A 19,764-nucleotide genomic window follows, 5' to 3' on the forward strand; every position below is an offset into this window, starting at 1 on the left:
ATGTAAATTAAACATTTCATTACAACTTATTATTTTTCAATTTAATTTTTTTAATTATTTTCCATGTAATTTATCAGCAAATTTTAAAATTTGTGAGAGGCAACCGAAAAAATTTGGTACAAGATTGGCTAGAAGACTAAAGCCGGCACTGGAGAGTTGGTAATGTGTTTGAAATTTTGTTATCTTTTATTTATTTAGCAAGTGGCAATCTAAATAGTAAGATGTTTTAAGAGATAAAATAAAAACTGTTTTTCATAACAATAATGAGTCTGTTATAGCACATAATTATCGGTCATTCCGAATTCTGTCAAATATTTTCCGCTTGTTATAAAGTTTCCACAATAAACTCGGTCAGACAAGTTCTCTTTATATAATCCTCAGATGATCACGTGTTCTTTGTTTATCAAGTACGCATGAGTTAGATTGATATATATATATATATATATATATATATATATATATATATAGTTATATATATATATATATATATACATATATATATATATATATATATATATATATATATATATATATATATATATATATATATATATATATATATATATATATATATAGTTATATATATATATATATATATATATATATATATATATATATATATATATATATATATATATATATATATATATATATATATATATATATATATATATATATATATATATATATATATATATATATATATATATATATATATATATATATATATATATATAGCTTTAACGAATTCAGTCTTGAGACAATCTTAGAAAAAAAATTAAAAAAAAAACATGATTGCTAACATACTTGTGTAGCAAATGATTAACTAAAGAGATCAGACTAAAATTTAAACTTTGGAACATTGTAACCAAGGACACAGCAAGGTTTCTCAACTTTTTCTTGTTGTAGCATACTCTTTTTTATTATAACCAGTTAAATTGGCTGAACAAACAGCTAAAATAATTTTACAATATGAAGCATTTTCTAGTATGAGATTACCCCTCAAACCCAAATTTTCTCCTATATATCTTTATTTCATAATTGCTATATTTATTTATTATTAATACACTTCAATTTCTATAGCATTTTTTATCCTCATTATTATTGTTTATTCATTAAAAATGATAAAAAAACATCTGGTTTTTGTTGACCGTTGTTTTCATTATCAATATAAAAATTTTTTTTCTCAAACGTTTATTCAAAACAATCTAACTTTAACAATAACTTTTTTATAGTTGGATCTTTATTGGATTTTATTATCATCATTGGAAAACGTTTAAAATTGTGTGCGAGAATGCCTGCGCACCAGTGCGTGGTCAGTTGGTTTTGTTTACACAAAAAAGGAGTGACTATGATTTGTTAATTTAAAAAAGGAGTGGTCATATAATTTTTGTAATTAGAAAAAAAGCAAAATTACTTCTTTATTTATGTTTTATCCATAAAATCAAAAAAAATGTGGCATCTGACGGGCTTTAATACTTTGTTAAACTTTATTCCATAACCAAAAAATATTCCTAGGTATTAGTAAGATAGTATTTGAAAGATAGTATTAGTAAGATAGTATTAAGAAACACTTTTAATTTATTAGAAAATTTTTATAAATATTGTTTTCAGTGGTTTTAAATAATTATACCAGTTAATATACAATAGAAACTAGAGCATTTTTTTAGATAAAGAGGGAAAAATAAGATTTTGATATAGTTGGAAAAGAAAAACTTGTTCGTGGGTTTTGAAAATTTATTACAAAGTTGTTTTGTAAGTTACAAATCTTACATTAAAGAGATAGAATTAATAATGAGACACATCAATTAATATTTAATGTTTTAAAAGTTTTTAGGTCAAACGTTGATATTTGTCTTCACAAAATACAAGCGCCATTTTTATCTTGGTTCTAACAACCTTTAAAAAAATTCGACACATTTTTTACGGGAGATTTACGGATATATCTTTTTATTTGTTATCATTTTTAAAAAAAAGTTATAATATCGATTTGGACGCCGAATGGGAATCCGGTAAACAGAATAACGTCATTCTTCTGACAACATTTACTGAGAGGTATTTAAGCTACTAAAATAAAAAAACATCTCAGAAAAAGTGGTCATTTTTAAATCAGTTAATTGCTTTCATTTAGATGAATAAGTTTTTTAATTAAGTGATAACCTGTCCAAAACCTAAGTATGGCTGTTTTAGAATGGGAAATGGCAAAGGAGTGGATTCGTTCCACCAACATTGTCCCTATGAACGGAAAAGCATTTGAACAGAGCATTGATTTGTTTGACTTTGCACATTCATTAAGGGATGGTGTTATTCTTTGTCAAGTTGCTAATCAACTGAAGCCAGGAAGTGTTAGAGATGTATCAACTGTTAGTAATATTCAAATGCATGCTGTAAGTATTGTTAGTTATATAAAGATTTTCATGAAGTAAATAAATAATGCTATAAATTACTTGATTACCGATGTCATTTAAATTGTTTTAATCAAAAATAGACTCAGAAATGGTATAAAAAGTAACCAAAAAAATTAACTTATATAATAATATATTGTGTGGTATCGATGTGTTTCTTTAAAGAAGAATTTGCTTCTGTCTCACCTTTTTCTAATATTTTTAAAACCTTTATCTTATTCAGTTAAGTATTATTTATGTGTATTGAATGAAATATTTTTTATGTATTATGAACTATGCATTATAGATTATTACTCTTTTCTAAATCTGTTCTAATTACTGATTATGGATTAGAGTTGAGATTGTTTGAATCTTCCTTAGTTTTAGTTCATCTAAGCTCAAGTGTTGTCTAATATAAAATCCTAGAGATTCAGCAGTTCATATTATTAGTTAAACTTTTTTGAATAGTTCTTTAAGTTTGTTAACTCAGATCTGTTATTTTACTGTTACATCCTAAACTTACATCTGTGATTTTTACATCTGCTACTTTTTTAACTTTTGTATTCTCAAAGCCATCTATTTATAGATGTATATATATATATATATATATATATATATATATATATATATATATATATATATATATATATATATATATATATATATATATATATATATATATATATATAAATATATAAATATATATATATATATATATATATATATATATATATATATATATATATATATATATATAAATATATATATATATATATATATATATATATATATATATATATAAATATATATATATATATATATATATATATATATATATATATATATATATATATATAAATATATAAATATATATATATATATATATATAATATATATATATATATATATATATATATATATATATATATATATAAATATATATATATATATATATATATATATATATATATATATATATATATATATATATATATATATATATATATATATATATATATGTATATATATATATATATACAGTGTTGTAAAAAATACTTTCAAAAAAGTTTTTAAAATACCAATACGAATACTGGATCAAAAAAGTAATTAAAATACAAATGCAAAATACACTCAAGCAATGGTATTTAAAATATAAAATACAAAATACTCAATATAAAAGTATTTAAAATACAAAATACTTTTGGAAAGCGAAAAATAAAAAAAAGGCTATTGAGAGTGCTTTAAGGAAACTAAAGTTTAAAATGACAATAAAATCTAATCTAAATGTTTGTTGGCTTTTAGCAACAACAATTGTTCAAAATGTTTATCTGATAACCGATTTCGGCATGGCACAGCAATTAAGTCTCCTTTAGAAAATAGGCGTTCAACAGGAACAGACGATGGAACAGTTGCATTAACATCCCTGAAAAGTTTCTTAACAACTGGATATTGTTCCAAACATGCTAATGAAGATTTGTATTAACCATCTTTAAGATATTTTAAATACTCGATAGTGACTGCTGACTGACTAGTTTGTATGCAGCTTGTTTTTGGTGATTCGAGTTCAAAAAAAATCATCAGTTCCAAATGTCGAAGCTTCATCAGCATATGCATAACTTTCAGCTAAACTGATTTTTTGTGCATCTTCTATGAAGGCTTTTTTTAACCCAGTTTTTCCTTTTCCTCTGGAACCCATCTCAGTTTCAAATGAAGATGAGATGCAGCTGTAATTGCATAGATTCTGGATGAACTATCGTATGCAAACACATGTGGGAAACACTGATCTATGTTTGAAATCAATCCCTCAGTTAAACTTCCACTGTGGATAACTTTTGTATTAAGAACTACAAGTTTCTTTTGAATTTGCTGAACCGTTGGCATCAGGAATCCCAGAAAACAATTATTTTCCCCTTGCAGTTTGTCCAGAGCATCAGCAATAGGTTTCATATACTGCTTGTATTCTTCCAATACCTCCTACTCCACTAGTTTGAAACGACGCAATGCATCAATAATTTCAATGCATCTATAATTTGGGGAGCTTTTCTTTTACCTTTGGCTCCAAAAGTTGACATATGGTATCATAAGTTGAATTCCATCAAGTCTTCCCTGGTGTCCTCAATGAAACTTTAGTTAAATTCTCCACAGCATCCGATGCTTGTGTGCTTCGGCTTACACGTGACCTCAGTTTTGAGCAATTAGCCATTGCTCCCCTGTACTGTTGTTTATATAAACCTTGTCCATTTTTTACCAATTTTGGAATGTCACTTGTGGCAAGCAGGTTCACAGTATGACTAGCACATTTCATGTGCTTTAGTAAATATTTGTTGTTACTTGTTTGTTCTTGCTCATTTGTCAGAATGGTGTCAACATCAACCATCTCCACTTCATATGTATCTTCTTCATCTGATGAACTTTGTGGTTCTGATTCTAATGATATCACATTTTCACTATCATCAAAATCGCTATCATCTTGGCATTTATTAAATGCTTTGACAAAACTTGAACCATTGTCAGTCACAGTCAGGGATGCGGAGTCCCAAAAAGGACTCCAGATTTAAAAGTCACAAAAAGATTACTTTATCCTAGTTTTTGGTATCCAGGAGCTCTAAAAATTTAATTAAGTTTATGGACTACTAATAGGAAAAAAATTAAGACTTTTAGGTTAAAGAAACAATCGTTTTTTGAGCCCGGAGTCCTTAGGTATAATGGCGGCAAGGACTCCGGGACTCCAGGACTCCAGGCTTAAAAACAGCAAATTTCAAGTCATTAAATCTCATGAATTTTTTTATTACAGCAGATAATTAGGCAACAAACATGTTTAGAGCTTCTGGGCACTACAGACTTGGAAAAAGCAGAGATATAAAGCTGGAGTCTTTTTTGGACTCCGCATCCCTGGTCACAGTAAAAGCTATATTGTGATGATCAAGCCCAAAGTCTGAATGTATATTAAAAAATTGCTCTGCAATTGCGTCGAACATATGACTTTCTTTAAAGCATTTGCAGGCAAGCGCAACAGATATTCTAGATAAATCTTCTCTAATCCAGTGAGCTGTAACTCCCATATAGCTCCTTTTTAAACAGTTCCATATGTCTGCTGTAGTACATATAGAAACAGACTTCTGAATATGATCTCTAATTGTTTTTAATATAATTTCAAATTTACTTTCTAGTTTTTTTCTAAGAGTTGGACGAGACATAACTGTGGATGAGGGAGAAAGATGGGTGACTAAATCTTTGAATGATTGTTTTTCAACTGTTATTAGTGGTCGAAATTCACTTATTACGTAGTTGATAATTAAATCATTTACTTTTTCTTGTGGTAGAACTTCAGACCTTACTGTTGATTGTTTTTTACTTGTGGTTGAACTCAATGATAGTTGACCACCAATTCTACTACAAAATGTCTTTGCAGGGACACCTTTCTTGGACAAACCAGTATCATTTGCACCTCTTTTTCTTACATTTATGGACATTTCTTTCTTGTACATTGTACATTGTAGCTGCTTACTGAGCTAAGATGAACAGCCTAAAAAGATTAAAAAATCCTAAAAGCCTAAAAGATTAATTAAATTATTTTTACTTGTGTTACTGCAGTTACAGATCGTGACCTTAGAATAATAGAGTTCTATCTCCATTTTGTAATTTTGTGAGAATTTAATGATCGATTTTTAATGATTTGACTTTTTTACAGCTGTTATTATTTATAATGATAAAATATGTTTTTATGTTTTAAAATGATTCTCATAAATTTTAAAATTATTTATTTTTAGTATTAATTGTTAATTCGAATTTCATTAAATAAAGTTGAAAATAACAAAAACAAATAATTTTAAGAAGTATATAAATAAAAATATAAAGATTAATATATTAAAGTTAATAAATACCAGAATATTATAATAATTAATTGAAAGCCAAATTCAATCAACAGTAAAAATAGGAGATAGAACTCTATCATTTTTATGTCACAATATGCTATTTGTTTGTGTACTAATCTATATTACTTAATAAAGAATAAATGCATGCTTTAAGCAATCAATTTAAAGAAATAAATTTTTAATCTTCTAATTTAACAATTTCAATTTTTAATTTAATAATTCAAGAAAATATAACAAATTTTCTTCAATTCTTTCAAAATTACAAAAGGGAGATGAAATCTTATTATTCTAACGTCACAATATATAACTCAATAATCACTTTTTTTTTTAATGTTTTTAAAAGATAAAAAGTTGCTTATTACACACATATATATATATATATATATATATATATATATATATATATATATATATATATATATATATATATATATATATACACACACACAAGCCTTCCCAGGAAGCGCATCTTGGCCATGTTTGTCAAAGCCTAAAGTAATTTTTTTAGACCACATTTTTATATAGTAATCATTTTAAGAGATTGCGGCAAAATAAAGCTATAAGGAACTAAAGAGAATAAAATAGCAATACTCAAAAAAAAAGAAAAAAAGAATATTTATAAATACACCTAAATATTTTACTGTTTTTGTTTTCTTATTTTTAGGGTGTTTGTTATTTTCCACTTCCAAAATTGATACAAGTCTAGGAACAAAGTAGATACGAATATAACAAAAATGTTTTTTGATATACAATTTTTTTTAATTTGTTTTTCAAATGTTTTTGCTAAACTTTACTGTTTTTATCAATGCACAGAAATGCAAGAAAACTAATTGCTATTTGTGGGAAGAAAAAAATTTTTTTAACAAGTTTTTTATGTAAAAAATTAACAAGTCATTAATACTAATATTTAAACATAAAATATTTGGTTGTTTTTAATACCCACATTCTGCAGGTTTGTAGGATTATCCAAGTTGTGCATTTAAACCCGATAGTTTATTTTCTGATAAACTATTGTTATTGACAATGCTCCAAAAGCTTGTGGCCAGTGCATTGTTACTTTACTGAACTTTTTTAACGAAATGTTTAGGAGCCTATTTAAAACTTTTTTTTAAGATTTTGAATTCATTTTTTTTAAACAGAGCAATTGTTATGTTCATTATCTCTAATAATTTGTATTAACATTAAAAGAAACAATTTTAGACATGCATCGTATGCGGTAAATGCATTTATTAAAGAAACCATGTTATTCTTTTGTTTAACTTATTCCGTCATTACAAAAATTATTAATTAAATAATATATATTTTACAAATAAATAACAATTTATTTTCTTATTTTCCTATTATATAAGTATTGAGAAAAAAATGTCAAAACAAAAAGACGTAGAAAACAAATAAACGTAAGAAAAAAAATTAACAAAATTTCTCATAGTTCTAGCATACGCAGCAAATTAGTTTCTTAATTATATGGACTAATAAAAATCATGAATAAATTGCATATCAAAACTTTCAATTGTTGCTAAATCGTTATAAAAGATGTTTTTTTCAACGGCTCTAAAAAAACACAAAAGCCATACAAAAATTTTATTAAAAAAAAAAAAATTATTTATTTTTTTTAATTATTAAATTTTCTAGTTTATTTAATTTGATATTTCGTTGCAATTTTGTTTTCTTTTTTCAGGATTGTTTTTTTTTTCTTAGTAGATAAGTTTAGCTTTTTTAAGTGCAGCATATTATCGAAATGCTTTATAAGTTGAAAGATACGAACTGCCATGGTTAGTTTGTCTAAAAAAATTACTTTAAACATGGAATAACAAGGCGTGCGACTGCACGCGCTTCCCTGGAAGGCTTGATATATATATATCAGCCCTCAGAATTAGGGTTGGCATTTAGCAATGCTGACCTGATGCTGACCTCTAACAACCCTCGGAATTAGAAAAATGAGGTTGGCAATTTATTGCCAACCTCATTTTTTCTAGTTCCAATGGTTGATATATATATTACAAAAAATTTCACTAAAGAAATAACAATTCAAAAAAAAAAATTTTATCAAGTGAAATCGAAAAATTGACCATTTACCAGGGATGCGGAGTCCCAAAATGGGCTCCAGATTTGAATTTCACAAAAAGATTACTTCTTCTTAGTTTTTGGTATCCACAAGCTTTAATAATATAAAAAATGCTTATGGACTACTATTGGTAAAAAAAATTAAGACTTTTAGGTTAGAGAAGCAATCACTTTTTGAACCCAGAGTCCTTAGGTATAATGGTGCAAGGACTACAGGACTCCAGTACTCCGGTCTTAAAAACAGTATATTTTAAGTCAATAAACTTCATGAGTTTTTTTTATATAGCAGATTATAAGTTAACCAACATTTCCAGTGCTTCTGGACACCAGAGACCAGGAAAAAATAGAGATATTAAGCCGGAGTCTTTTTGGGACTCCGCATCCCTGCCATTTACAAAGAAAAAAGTGTTGTTATTTTCAATTTTTAATTTTGTGTGTATATTTTTTATACATTAAAAATAGAATTTGTCAGATAAAAAAGTTTTGATATATTTTAAAAATTTTTAGTTAAAGGTTTTATTTTAATTTTTACAGTATTTTTTCATAATTTGTTTTGATTTTTCTCATTTTAGTTTCTGTGTCTACGAAACATACGAGCTTTTTTGAGTGCGTGCTCTAATGCTTTTAAGCTTGATCCTAAGAACTTATTTAGTCCTAATGATCTTTATGATGTTTCAAATTTCCAGGCTGTAAGTAATTTTATATACAATAGTTGTGTTTGAAGACCCTTGCTTTATAATTTTTTATAGAAATAATATAAAAATAAAATATATATTTAAAGTTCTCAATAAATTTGGTCATAGTGTTAATACATATAACTAATATATATAAATAATAACAATTCATATTATACATCATTATTACTGTTATATATAATAAATCAAATATAAATGCAATATTAGGCGAACACAAATGACATCATACATAAACAGGAAGTTGCAGGGGCCTCAGTACATTCACCGACTATCTTAAAGCCTGCTGCCACATAGGAGTGCTGCTACATCAACTAAGAGTTTGGCATGGGGCATTCTTTTATTATTCTTCGTTTTTTTCTTTTTTTATCTGAAAAATTAAAGCACACGCTGAATTATGATATACTAAAATTATGTTAGTGTATTCTGCAAATAGAGTGCTCAATGTTCTTAAATAACAGAGCAATAATAAGTTAATTTATTATATACATATATATATATATATATATATATATATATATATATATATATATATATATATATATATATATATATATATATATATATATATGCATTTGCATATAAATTATGTCAGTGTATTATGCAAATAGAGTGCTAAATTTTCTTAAATAACAGGGCAATAATAAATTCATTATACTACTGTGATCAAAAAGTAAGGTGAATTTTTTTATAAAATGAAAAATCTTTATTTATTCTTCGAAATCTGTATCGTCCCCCTCAAAATAATCCCCCCCCGGCCCCAATGCACTTTTGCCAACGTTTTTTCCAGTCTTCGAAGCATGCCGAAAAGTCCTCGGTAGGGATAGCCTTCAATGCGCGTGCCGATTCACGTTGGATCTCTTCAATGGACTCAAAACAATTTCCCCGGAGTGGTCTCTTGAGCTTTGGGAACAGCCAGAAGTCACACGGTGCTAAGTCGGGCAAGTACGGTGGTTGTGGAGCAACATGGGTAGAGTTTTTGGCGAAAAACTCATGAAGAACCAGTGCTGTGTGCGAAGGCGCATTATCGTGGTGCAAAATCCAAGAGTTATTGGCCCATAATTCCGGTCTCTTTTTACGAATAGCTTCACGCAAACGTCGCATAACGCTTAAATAATATTCCTTGTTGACAGTTTGGCCAGTTGGAAGGAATTCGTAGTGCACGACACCACAATAATCAAAGAAAACAGTCAACATGACCTTGATTTTTGAGCGACTTTGACGTGGTTGCTTCGGTCTCGGCTCGCCTTTTTCACGGTACTCACTCGATTGGTCGGTTGTTTCAGGGTCGTATGCGTAGACCCAAGTCTCATCGCCAGTAATAATTTGTTTGTAGATGTCTTGATAGTCAGAAAGCATTGCTTCACACGTTTTAACGCGACGCTCTTTTTCAAAGAAATTGAGAAATTTCGGCACCAAGCGTGATTTGAGTCTGATGAGGCCCAAATGATCCTTCAAAATCGCTTGCACCGACCCAAATGATATTCCAACCATGTCAGCAAGGTCTCGAATGGTTAACCGACATCGTGAAAATCGCCGAATGCACTTTTGGTACTTCAGAAACAAGCGTAAACAAAAAATAATAATTATGAGTTTGACATGTAATTTGGTGCAAATGTTAATGACATTCCTACCAACTTAAAAATAAAAAAGATTGGACGATTCGAATAAGGCGGGAAGTTTAAATTAAAAATTCACCTTACTTTTTGATCACAGTAGTAATTATATATATATATATATATATATATATATATATATATATATATATATATATATATATATATATATATATATATATATATATATATATATATATATATATATATATATATATATATATATATATATAGTTTGTTGCATTTGGGAAGCACGGAATGAAAAAAATGATTCTTACGCCAACACATACGTCACTTTTAATTACTTTTGACTTTCGTCCAACATTTGCGTGTTGTCAGAAAGTAAAAACCATTAATTTAATTACAAAATAATCGTTTTTAAAAAAAAACCGCAAATTTAATTGACCAGAATGTTTTTAAAAACATTCTGAATGTTTTTAAAACATTCTGAATGTTTAACAATAAAAACAATGTTTTTATTTTTATTTTTTTTAATAAAATGTTTTTATTTTTAATTTTTTTAATAAAATGTTTTGTTTTTTTTACTGTAAATCATGCGCGGGGTGTTGCTACATCGACTATCTTATAGCCTGACTCGCAATGGAGTGCTGCTACATCGACTGACAAATAGCCTGACTCGCAAGGAAGTGCTGCTATATCGACTGACAAATAGTCTTACTCGCAACGGAGTGCTGCTACATCTACTATCTTTTAGCCTGACTCACAAGGGAGTGCTGCTACATCGACTGAGGATTTGGTTGGGGCAGGCAGTCTATCAATTAATAAAAAAAAAAAAATTCCGGTCTTGCATTTTAATTTTTACTTTTTGTCAGCAAAATATGAAAAAAACTTTCGGACAACATATAAGAGTTTATATGTTGTCCGAAACATATAAGAGTTTATGTTTATAACTCATTGTGTTGGTTTGATGAGTTTCTAACTGATTTTTTTTATATCGGGAAAGTAGCAAATAAATCTTTTTTTTTTTTAATGTCAAAATAAAATTATTTATATGATTATTTTTTATTTATTCATGTATTTTTATATATCAATGAAAAAAAGAATACATAAAAAAAAAAAAATATGAACAATTTTAATTAAACATTAAAAAATAAAAAGATTGTTTTTAAATTCTCCTAATACATAAAATTTCAGTTAATAACCTTTTCAAACCAACGCAACGCACTATAAAACTTCGATCTTTTTTAATACTTTTATAATATTAGGCGAACTCTTTTAAATAAAAAAATACTTACATCTAATCATCATTTAATAAAAAACTAACTTTATTTAAATTATCAAAAAGTGTTTTTAAAAAAAGTTTATTGTAACACATTCGTTGTCGTTGTTGTTTATAAAATTAAAAATACAAATTGTTTAAAAAAAAAATTCATCATTAAAAAAAATACTTTTGAAATAAATAAAAGTTTTATTTAATATTCTATGACAATTTATTTAATAGCGTTTTCAAACTTTATTTAAAAGCATTTGTGTCAACAAATTTTATTAAACATTTTACATAGTATAACAAAAAAAAACTTTGTTATGTTTTCGACTATTCAATTAAATTTATGGATTCATTAAAAAGTTTATTAAAAAAATTGTTTTCGTAGTTTTTATAAAAGTAATTGTTCGAATTGTTTTAAAAACATTTATTCTCATCATAAAAAATGTTTTTAACAAAATAATATCTTTCGATAATCTAAATCAATGTCTTTTATAGCATACAATCTTTAAAAGCAATATCTCGCTTTATTACCTTCTACTTTATTTAGCGCATTTTTTAAATGTTTTCAAAAAGCTAAAAAGCTGTGGTTAAGTTATTGCAAAAAAATAATAAATACGTGGTCAGGAATAGAGTACGATCGCACACCTTTCCTGTCCACGACTGATATATATATATATATATATATATATATATATATATATATATATATATATATATTTATATATATATATATATTTATATATATATATATTTATATATATATATATATCATATAGGTATTCATCTATATGTACTTATAAACATTACATGAATTTCAATGGTTAATCAAACCTGACCCCGGCCCCAGTCAAATATCAGCCCCTGTTGCTTACTATTTGTTAACCAGGGGTCGCTTACAAATAGTATATACATGTATATATATATATATATATATATATATATATATATATATATATATAATATACATTTATTTATTTATTTATATATATATATATATATATATATATATATATATATATATATATATATATATATATATATATATATATATATATATATATATATATATATATATATATATAAATAGAAGTAGAACCTAACTAACAAAATGTTTTAATGACTTTATAAAGTGAATGGTTTGATTTAAACTTTATAATGTTTAGATTAAACCATTATTAAAAATAGTTATTTAAAACTTTTTGAATTAAAGTTTAAGAATTTACCTGATGCCTCAGATTCATCTGAGTCATGAGAGGTCACTTTATCCATATCTAAATTGATTTTCTAATTTAATCTAAAACTTTCATTAACTTTACATTTTTCTTCATACCTTCCATATGTTTTAATTTTCCTTTTGTTTTATATCAATGTCTTACTCAATATCAATACTTTTCACTCATTGCACTTCTCAATGTTCTTTGATCTTGAAGAAAAGCCAAATCTTCTATCACTGCAGCATTTAATCTTAACATATCTGTTGGTATTTAGTAAAAAGGTAGGCGTTGTGATGTTTGTCTTTTTTATGCAAAGTCCAGTTGAGAAAATTTTGTCTTTTGTACTAGCACATTTAAGTATCATTAAAACTGTTTGGATAAAATTTATTTTAACATGATTATTTAAACTAAGTTTTCTTGTCTGACTTTCCGAATTTCACACCAAAAGTCAGACAGAATATCAATTAGTAAAATGTTTTTTTTTTAAGAAAAAATAATTAAAAAAAAAAGCAAGTATCAAAAAAAAAAATGCAAACATTAAAAAAAAAAGGGGTTGAAAGAAGCCCTTGCTGCGCAATAGTTTATTTATACTTAAACAGCAGTGAAATGAAATGAAAAATCTTCATGAATGAAAGCAAAATCTTCATCAACATTGCATAGCTTTGCACCTATCTTGAAAAAAAAGCAATTTATGCATTTATTCCGTTTTACTTATTTTGTTAAACATGTTTTATTGAAGGCATTATAGGAAAATTGTAAGTCCAAAATAAAACAAAAATATTTTTGATTCCGCACAAATAAAAAATCTATTCGAGTTTATCAATAAAAATTATGCATGTTTTTTAAAGATAATAAAAAAGGTATATTAAATATATATTTTTTTGCCTTTTGATAAACAAGTGGTACAAACTAATGGTAACTATGTGTTCCAGGTATAGTATTTGCAGTATCCAATTGTTCCTTAAGAGTGTTTCTCACCAAAGTTAAATCTTCTAATGATATATAAACGAAATGTACACCTTCAAATCTCTTATTGCAATATTTGTACATTGCTTGTGGAGATAAAATATGATTTCCATATCTCTTTGCAAGCTTGCTAGTGTTGCTAAATGTTTGACTGTACCACCTATCCCATCACAAGGTTGCTTACAGTGACTAGTTGCAAAAAATTTCCATTTAGCAGAAAGATCAAAATCTTCAAAATGGAAACAAAGATTCAAAATATTTTTGCAATTCTTATATTGACCTGCACACCCATTTGAAAAGTATTCAATATTTTTTATGTTAGGTAGATTTGTTTTAATATCATCGCTGACAACATCAATAATTTTATACACCATGTTCACATCATGCATAATATCATCTGAAACAATACAATAAGATTTGTGATTAAAAAACTTTATTTTTTGAAATAGATAATCTCAAGATGAAGTACATTGTAAATTGATAATATATAATAATAAATGCTTAACTCATTCATATCTTCCTTTCTTGATCTCAGGTATGATGCTTGACTCTTAGCTAAATATGAGTGTGGTGCAAGTTTGGTCAGTTTTTTACATACTAGTTCAATGTATTAAGACACTGGCTCTTTATTATGTGTTAAGTTTGACCACTGTTGTTGTCCACTGTTCAAATTCTACTTCATCGTCATTTTCAAACTCTCCAAGTAAATAATAAAGTTTTTCAACCAATGCATTCATAGTTGCTGGGCATCTTTCATATTTCTGCATCATACAATCTTTATTAATCATGTCACATACAATATAAGGTAACAGTTCTTTGTATGTCACACCAAGAGGATGTAAAAGCAGTTTTGAATTCTGATGAATAACACAGACGCATACTGAATGTGTTACTGAAGCACCAGCAGTAATACACCATTTTGATCGCAAAATGCAAAACCTTGAAAACCCTATTTTCATGTCTGGGTTCATGGTTTTGAAAGCAACAAACAATTCCTTTAAATTACTTATTTTGTTATTTTGTTAGCTTAAATTACATAAGAGCAAACATTTTTGCATGTGAACATTTTTCTTTATCCTTACATAGTCTTTTTTACCAGGCATTATATGGCTATATTGATCATCTTCATAAAAAGACTTGACCAGTTGAACTTTTCCTAATTTAAGATTAGACATGGCTAAAACACCTTTTTCTAATGCTAATTTACGTGCAGTTTAAGCTACATAGTTTGTTACATGTAATGTTTCAGAAACTTTTTTTAAATTCAATTTTCGTTTACTTTCTCTGATATTACCTGACTTATGCAATCCTTTGACCTTAATAGGAGATACTCCAGCAGCTGTAAAGTGTGTATTTACACTCTCTTTTTTATTTTGAATGGATGTTTCACTAACATCTATCAAAATCTTCATCTATTATTTTCAATGTTCTTAAAAGAACTAACAATATCAAAATCTTTATCATTATTTTCACTCTTATTTTTACTTTTTGATAAACGTTTTATAACTTTACTTCAAAAGGTTGGACACAACTTTTTTCTAGGTATAAGATATTAACCTACGGTTTCTGCTTCTAACACAGTATTCATTGTAATCACATGTAGAGATGCTGAAAAGAAAAACTATATTACTCAAATAAAATAACATTAATTATACTATTATTATGAAAATGAACCAATCCTATTACAAAAAACTTATAAACAACTTATTAAGAATGGTATTACCCATTAAAATGGAAATATATGAACTTTTACCTCTACACACTTTTTTCTGAGTCAGAAATGGATTACAACAACTTTTCTGATTACTCTCATATCTCACTATTAACATTTCATGATGATGTGTGCATATGCTAGTAATTTGTGAATCGGAGATTGTAGAACAGAGATTTTGAAACAAAGGTTGTAAAAACAGAGATCGTGGAAAGAAATATTGTAGAGCAAAGATCGTAAAAACGTAGAACGAAGGTAGTAAAAAAAATGATGGCTGATGGCATAAATATAACGGAAGATGATGTCAACAAAATAAGGTGTGGACAAAAAGGAAGAAGAATATTTTTGTGATCCTTTTGTAATTCCATGGTAACGTTTGCGTGTTTCATAGTTTAAGTATTTTGTAATCAGTAATTATTGTTAAAATGTTTGTATGGTTTAATGTGTAATTGTTAATGTGCTTATACGGGTTTTAATGAGAATTGTTATGGTTCTGTGATTATATATAAATTGTAGTTAGAGGTTGTAAAAGATGAGTTGAATTCGATAAGATAAAAAAAAATAGAAAAATAGTAATTTTATTGTTGTACTTTATAAAAGAACATTACAAAGTTTAGGTTACTTTTTGAGGCTCTTTGATGTGAGACAAGTATTGTACCAATCATAAAATTACAGCAGCTGATTACTCTCATATCTCAATATTAACATATCACAATGGTGTGTGCATTACTAGTAATTTGTTCTTCTTTCAAGTTTGTTTATTTTACAAGTAATTTATGTCATTATTATATATGTATATATTATTGCCTAATAATTCCATGATCATTCCTGTAAATATCTTCAATCTAATTTCTTACTTGGGTTTATTTATTTTTTTTGTTTTTTTGTTATTTCACCTCCCCAAGGCCCAGAAGGCCACTACAGATAAGGAGGCTACTTAATTGTGGTTATAACCCTCTCTCAACTCTATAACTCCAAAACACGAACCTTGACGAACAAGGCTGCTGCGCGGAGAAACAAGTTGAGCGCGGTGCTACCAGGGACATGGTGGGGATCGAACTCGGAACCTCTCGTTTATAAAGCGAGCGCTCTACCACTACACCACTACCGCATATGATTGTTTATAACAAGCTCCATAATCATTTACAAACAAACAATTGATTTTGTTATCCATATAAAACTGAATGAAGGAATGAAAGAGAACTGAATGAAAGCTATAATCTAAACACATAAATAGAAGCAATCTTAAATACAATATTCCTAATGAGCAAAGTACACTTGAACACAAACAATGTTTAAAATAAAAATAAAGTTATGTTTATAAAGAAAATATTGCTTGAACAAACAGCTATTAGTTTTAATAGACATATTTTAAATGCCTAATTATCTACTAATTATTTTTAATTCTCTACTAATTATCTACCAAAAGTTAGGTTGAAAGATTATAACTAAATTAATTATATTTAGTTATATAATTTAAAAGGTAATATTTATTGGATATTATTATACTTATTTTATTGATGAGATAATCACTATTTTAATAAAACCATAAAACAATCAAAAAAATAAAGATTACATAATATTGTTATATTTAATGACATAACTATTATGTAATGAAAATAATGATGGAAATGACATAACTGTTATGTAATGAAAATTGGACATAACTGTTATGTAATTAAATTTGGTACCAAAGTAGGTAAACCTGCAATTAAGCAGGTTTACCTCCTTTGGTACCAAATTTAAACTTCCCCAAATTACTACAAGCACCTTATAAGGGTAATAGTAAATGGACACATTTCCGGCATTCCCCCCCCCTCCCCCACAAATTTTCACCCAAAATCAACAATTTCAGCAAATTTGTTGATTTAGGTTGCAACACCTTGTTTTTTGAAGAATTTTTACTCAAAAGTAACTTACAATGATGTTCAATTCTCTAATGACCAATAAAAAAACTTTTCTCTCTTCCAAAATTTTTGGCATGCTTAATGAGTGTTTTTATTGCGCCGCCAAAATTAATATATTCCATTTGTGTGTGTATGCTTTATCTGTGTCGAGCAATCACTTTGGTTTTATCATCATTATTTTCTTATAAATATCAGTAATATATTCCATCATAAAATGATTTGAGCAGAATGAGGAGAACTTAAAACGAATCCAATTATTTAGATAACGTTTTAGTTTCTATATATTTTTAAAACTTTACTTGCAAACTACCAAGAAAAACCTGAAGATATTTAAAAAGATTGAAAAAAAACAACCAAGATATCTAGAAACATATTATACAATTAATTGTTGTATATTTCTGGATATCTTCAGCTTTGAAGGCCTAGTGATCACATAAGCCCATGTATTTTGATACTTTTGATTAAATGTAATTTGTTTTGATACTTTCATTTGTTTTGACCAAAATGTTATTTTATTTAATTGCACTTTATCTCAAAATTTCGTCTCAAAAAAATAATAAATTTTATTTAAAAAAAAATTTCAGTTTTAAACTCAATTGTTTCACATATAAAAGATATTATTTTTAACATTTCAAGTTTGAAGTGTAACTGTGAGCTGACTTTAATATAAGCAGTTTTCCAGAAAAAAAACATAACTTTTTTGTGTTAATGAATGTCTTTTGTATCTGGATAGCACTTGTCTGAACTCAACCCTTCTGTTTATGTATGTACTAAAACCTTTACAGATTATTATTTCAGTATGATGTCATTAATCAGGGGCTATTCTAGACCCTTTTAGACTGCGTTGAATGTATTTGGATGCTGCCCAAATTCAGAAATTGAGGACCTTTTTTTTTATATACAGCAAAATTATTATTGAAATTGCCCATGTATGTAGGCATTTTTTCACAAAAAAAGGCCTACATATGGCAGTGTTTCTGCCAAATTTCCTTATGGCAAGCCCCAGCATGGGAGGTACCACTGCCCAAATTGTTTTCCTAGAATAGCTTCTGTCAATGGCGTTTTATACTAAACTGCTGGTTTTTTAAGTTTTTTAAAGTTTTTTAAGCAAAGATTTTTATTCTACTTTACTATTGTTTTTTATTATAAAAATAAATGTCTTAAGTTTTTTTAATTTTAGGTTATCCATACTTTATCATTGTTATCACATACACATGAGGCAAAAGTAGTGGCCAAACTCAAGTAGGTTGCCTTTTATAACTGCTTATATTTTTAAACAAAAAATTTTTAAAATTTTTAAAATTTTTTTTAATTTAACAAAATACTAAAGATATTAAATAAATAATTTTTTAGAATAAATAATTTAAAAACGATTTGAAACTGTTCAACATCACAACATGCAAATGCCCATTGGACGACTGCTACTACAGTAAAAAACACAAGGTTTGTCTGTGTAACAAGCTTTTCTAGTAAACCAGTTAATGCTTTGCATAATATTTAATTTGCATAATATTACACTGCTGATAAGAGCAAATTAGATACATATTCTTAAAGTGAAGATTGTATGTCAACACATAGAACTAAGATGATGGTAGTTAAATTCTCTGTTTGACTATCACCAGTATTTTGACAAAAATGTCAGCATTGCCAAGAGCCTGCAACAGTTATGGGCTCTCTGACAGATTGGCTGCAGCAGTAGCATCAGTGGCTTTGAAAGACTTGGAACTAGTAGCAGTAGATGATCTCTCCAATGTTTCCAATTAGAATAATGTGCAATGTGAGAGAGTGAAGATGCAATGGGAAAAAGAAACTTGAGACAAGTTAAATATTGTATGATGCCTCTGTTTGGATGGGCTAGAAGATAAAACTTTTGTGAGTAGGAAAAAAATTATTTATACCACCCTATACAAACCCTATTTATACCACCATTAAACAACTACCACAAAGCATGTGTCTCGCTAATAAAATAACCTGGTTCCACATATATCGCCATCTAATGGGAAAGCTTTTGAAATCAATTTAAGTATTATAGATTACTACTGTACTAATAAAGTTTCATTGAATAAAATGGTAGCAATTGGACAAAATATCAATACCAGGCAAACCT

At 27.1% G+C, this 19,764-nt stretch overlaps 1 protein-coding gene across 1 annotated transcript in view; it reads left to right on the forward strand.

The window, feature by feature from the left end:
• The first annotated feature begins 1,670 nt into the window (after window positions 1–1,670).
• LOC101239170 (guanine nucleotide exchange factor VAV2) overlaps window positions 1,671–19,764 on the forward strand; it is an 85,233-nt gene continuing 67,139 nt past the window's right edge. Inside the window, exons 1-5 of the mRNA XM_065790264.1 lie at window positions 1,671–1,755; window positions 1,831–2,055; window positions 2,132–2,387; window positions 8,896–9,012; window positions 18,838–18,899. Coding sequence (XP_065646336.1) covers window positions 2,178–2,387; window positions 8,896–9,012; window positions 18,838–18,899 — 389 coding nt within the window. The 5' untranslated portion in view covers window positions 1,671–1,755; window positions 1,831–2,055; window positions 2,132–2,177. The remainder of the gene's footprint in view (window positions 1,756–1,830; window positions 2,056–2,131; window positions 2,388–8,895; window positions 9,013–18,837; window positions 18,900–19,764) is intronic.

This window comes from Hydra vulgaris, chromosome 02 (assembly GCF_038396675.1).
Source record: "Hydra vulgaris chromosome 02, alternate assembly HydraT2T_AEP".
Lineage (NCBI taxonomy): Eukaryota > Metazoa > Cnidaria > Hydrozoa > Anthoathecata > Hydridae > Hydra > Hydra vulgaris.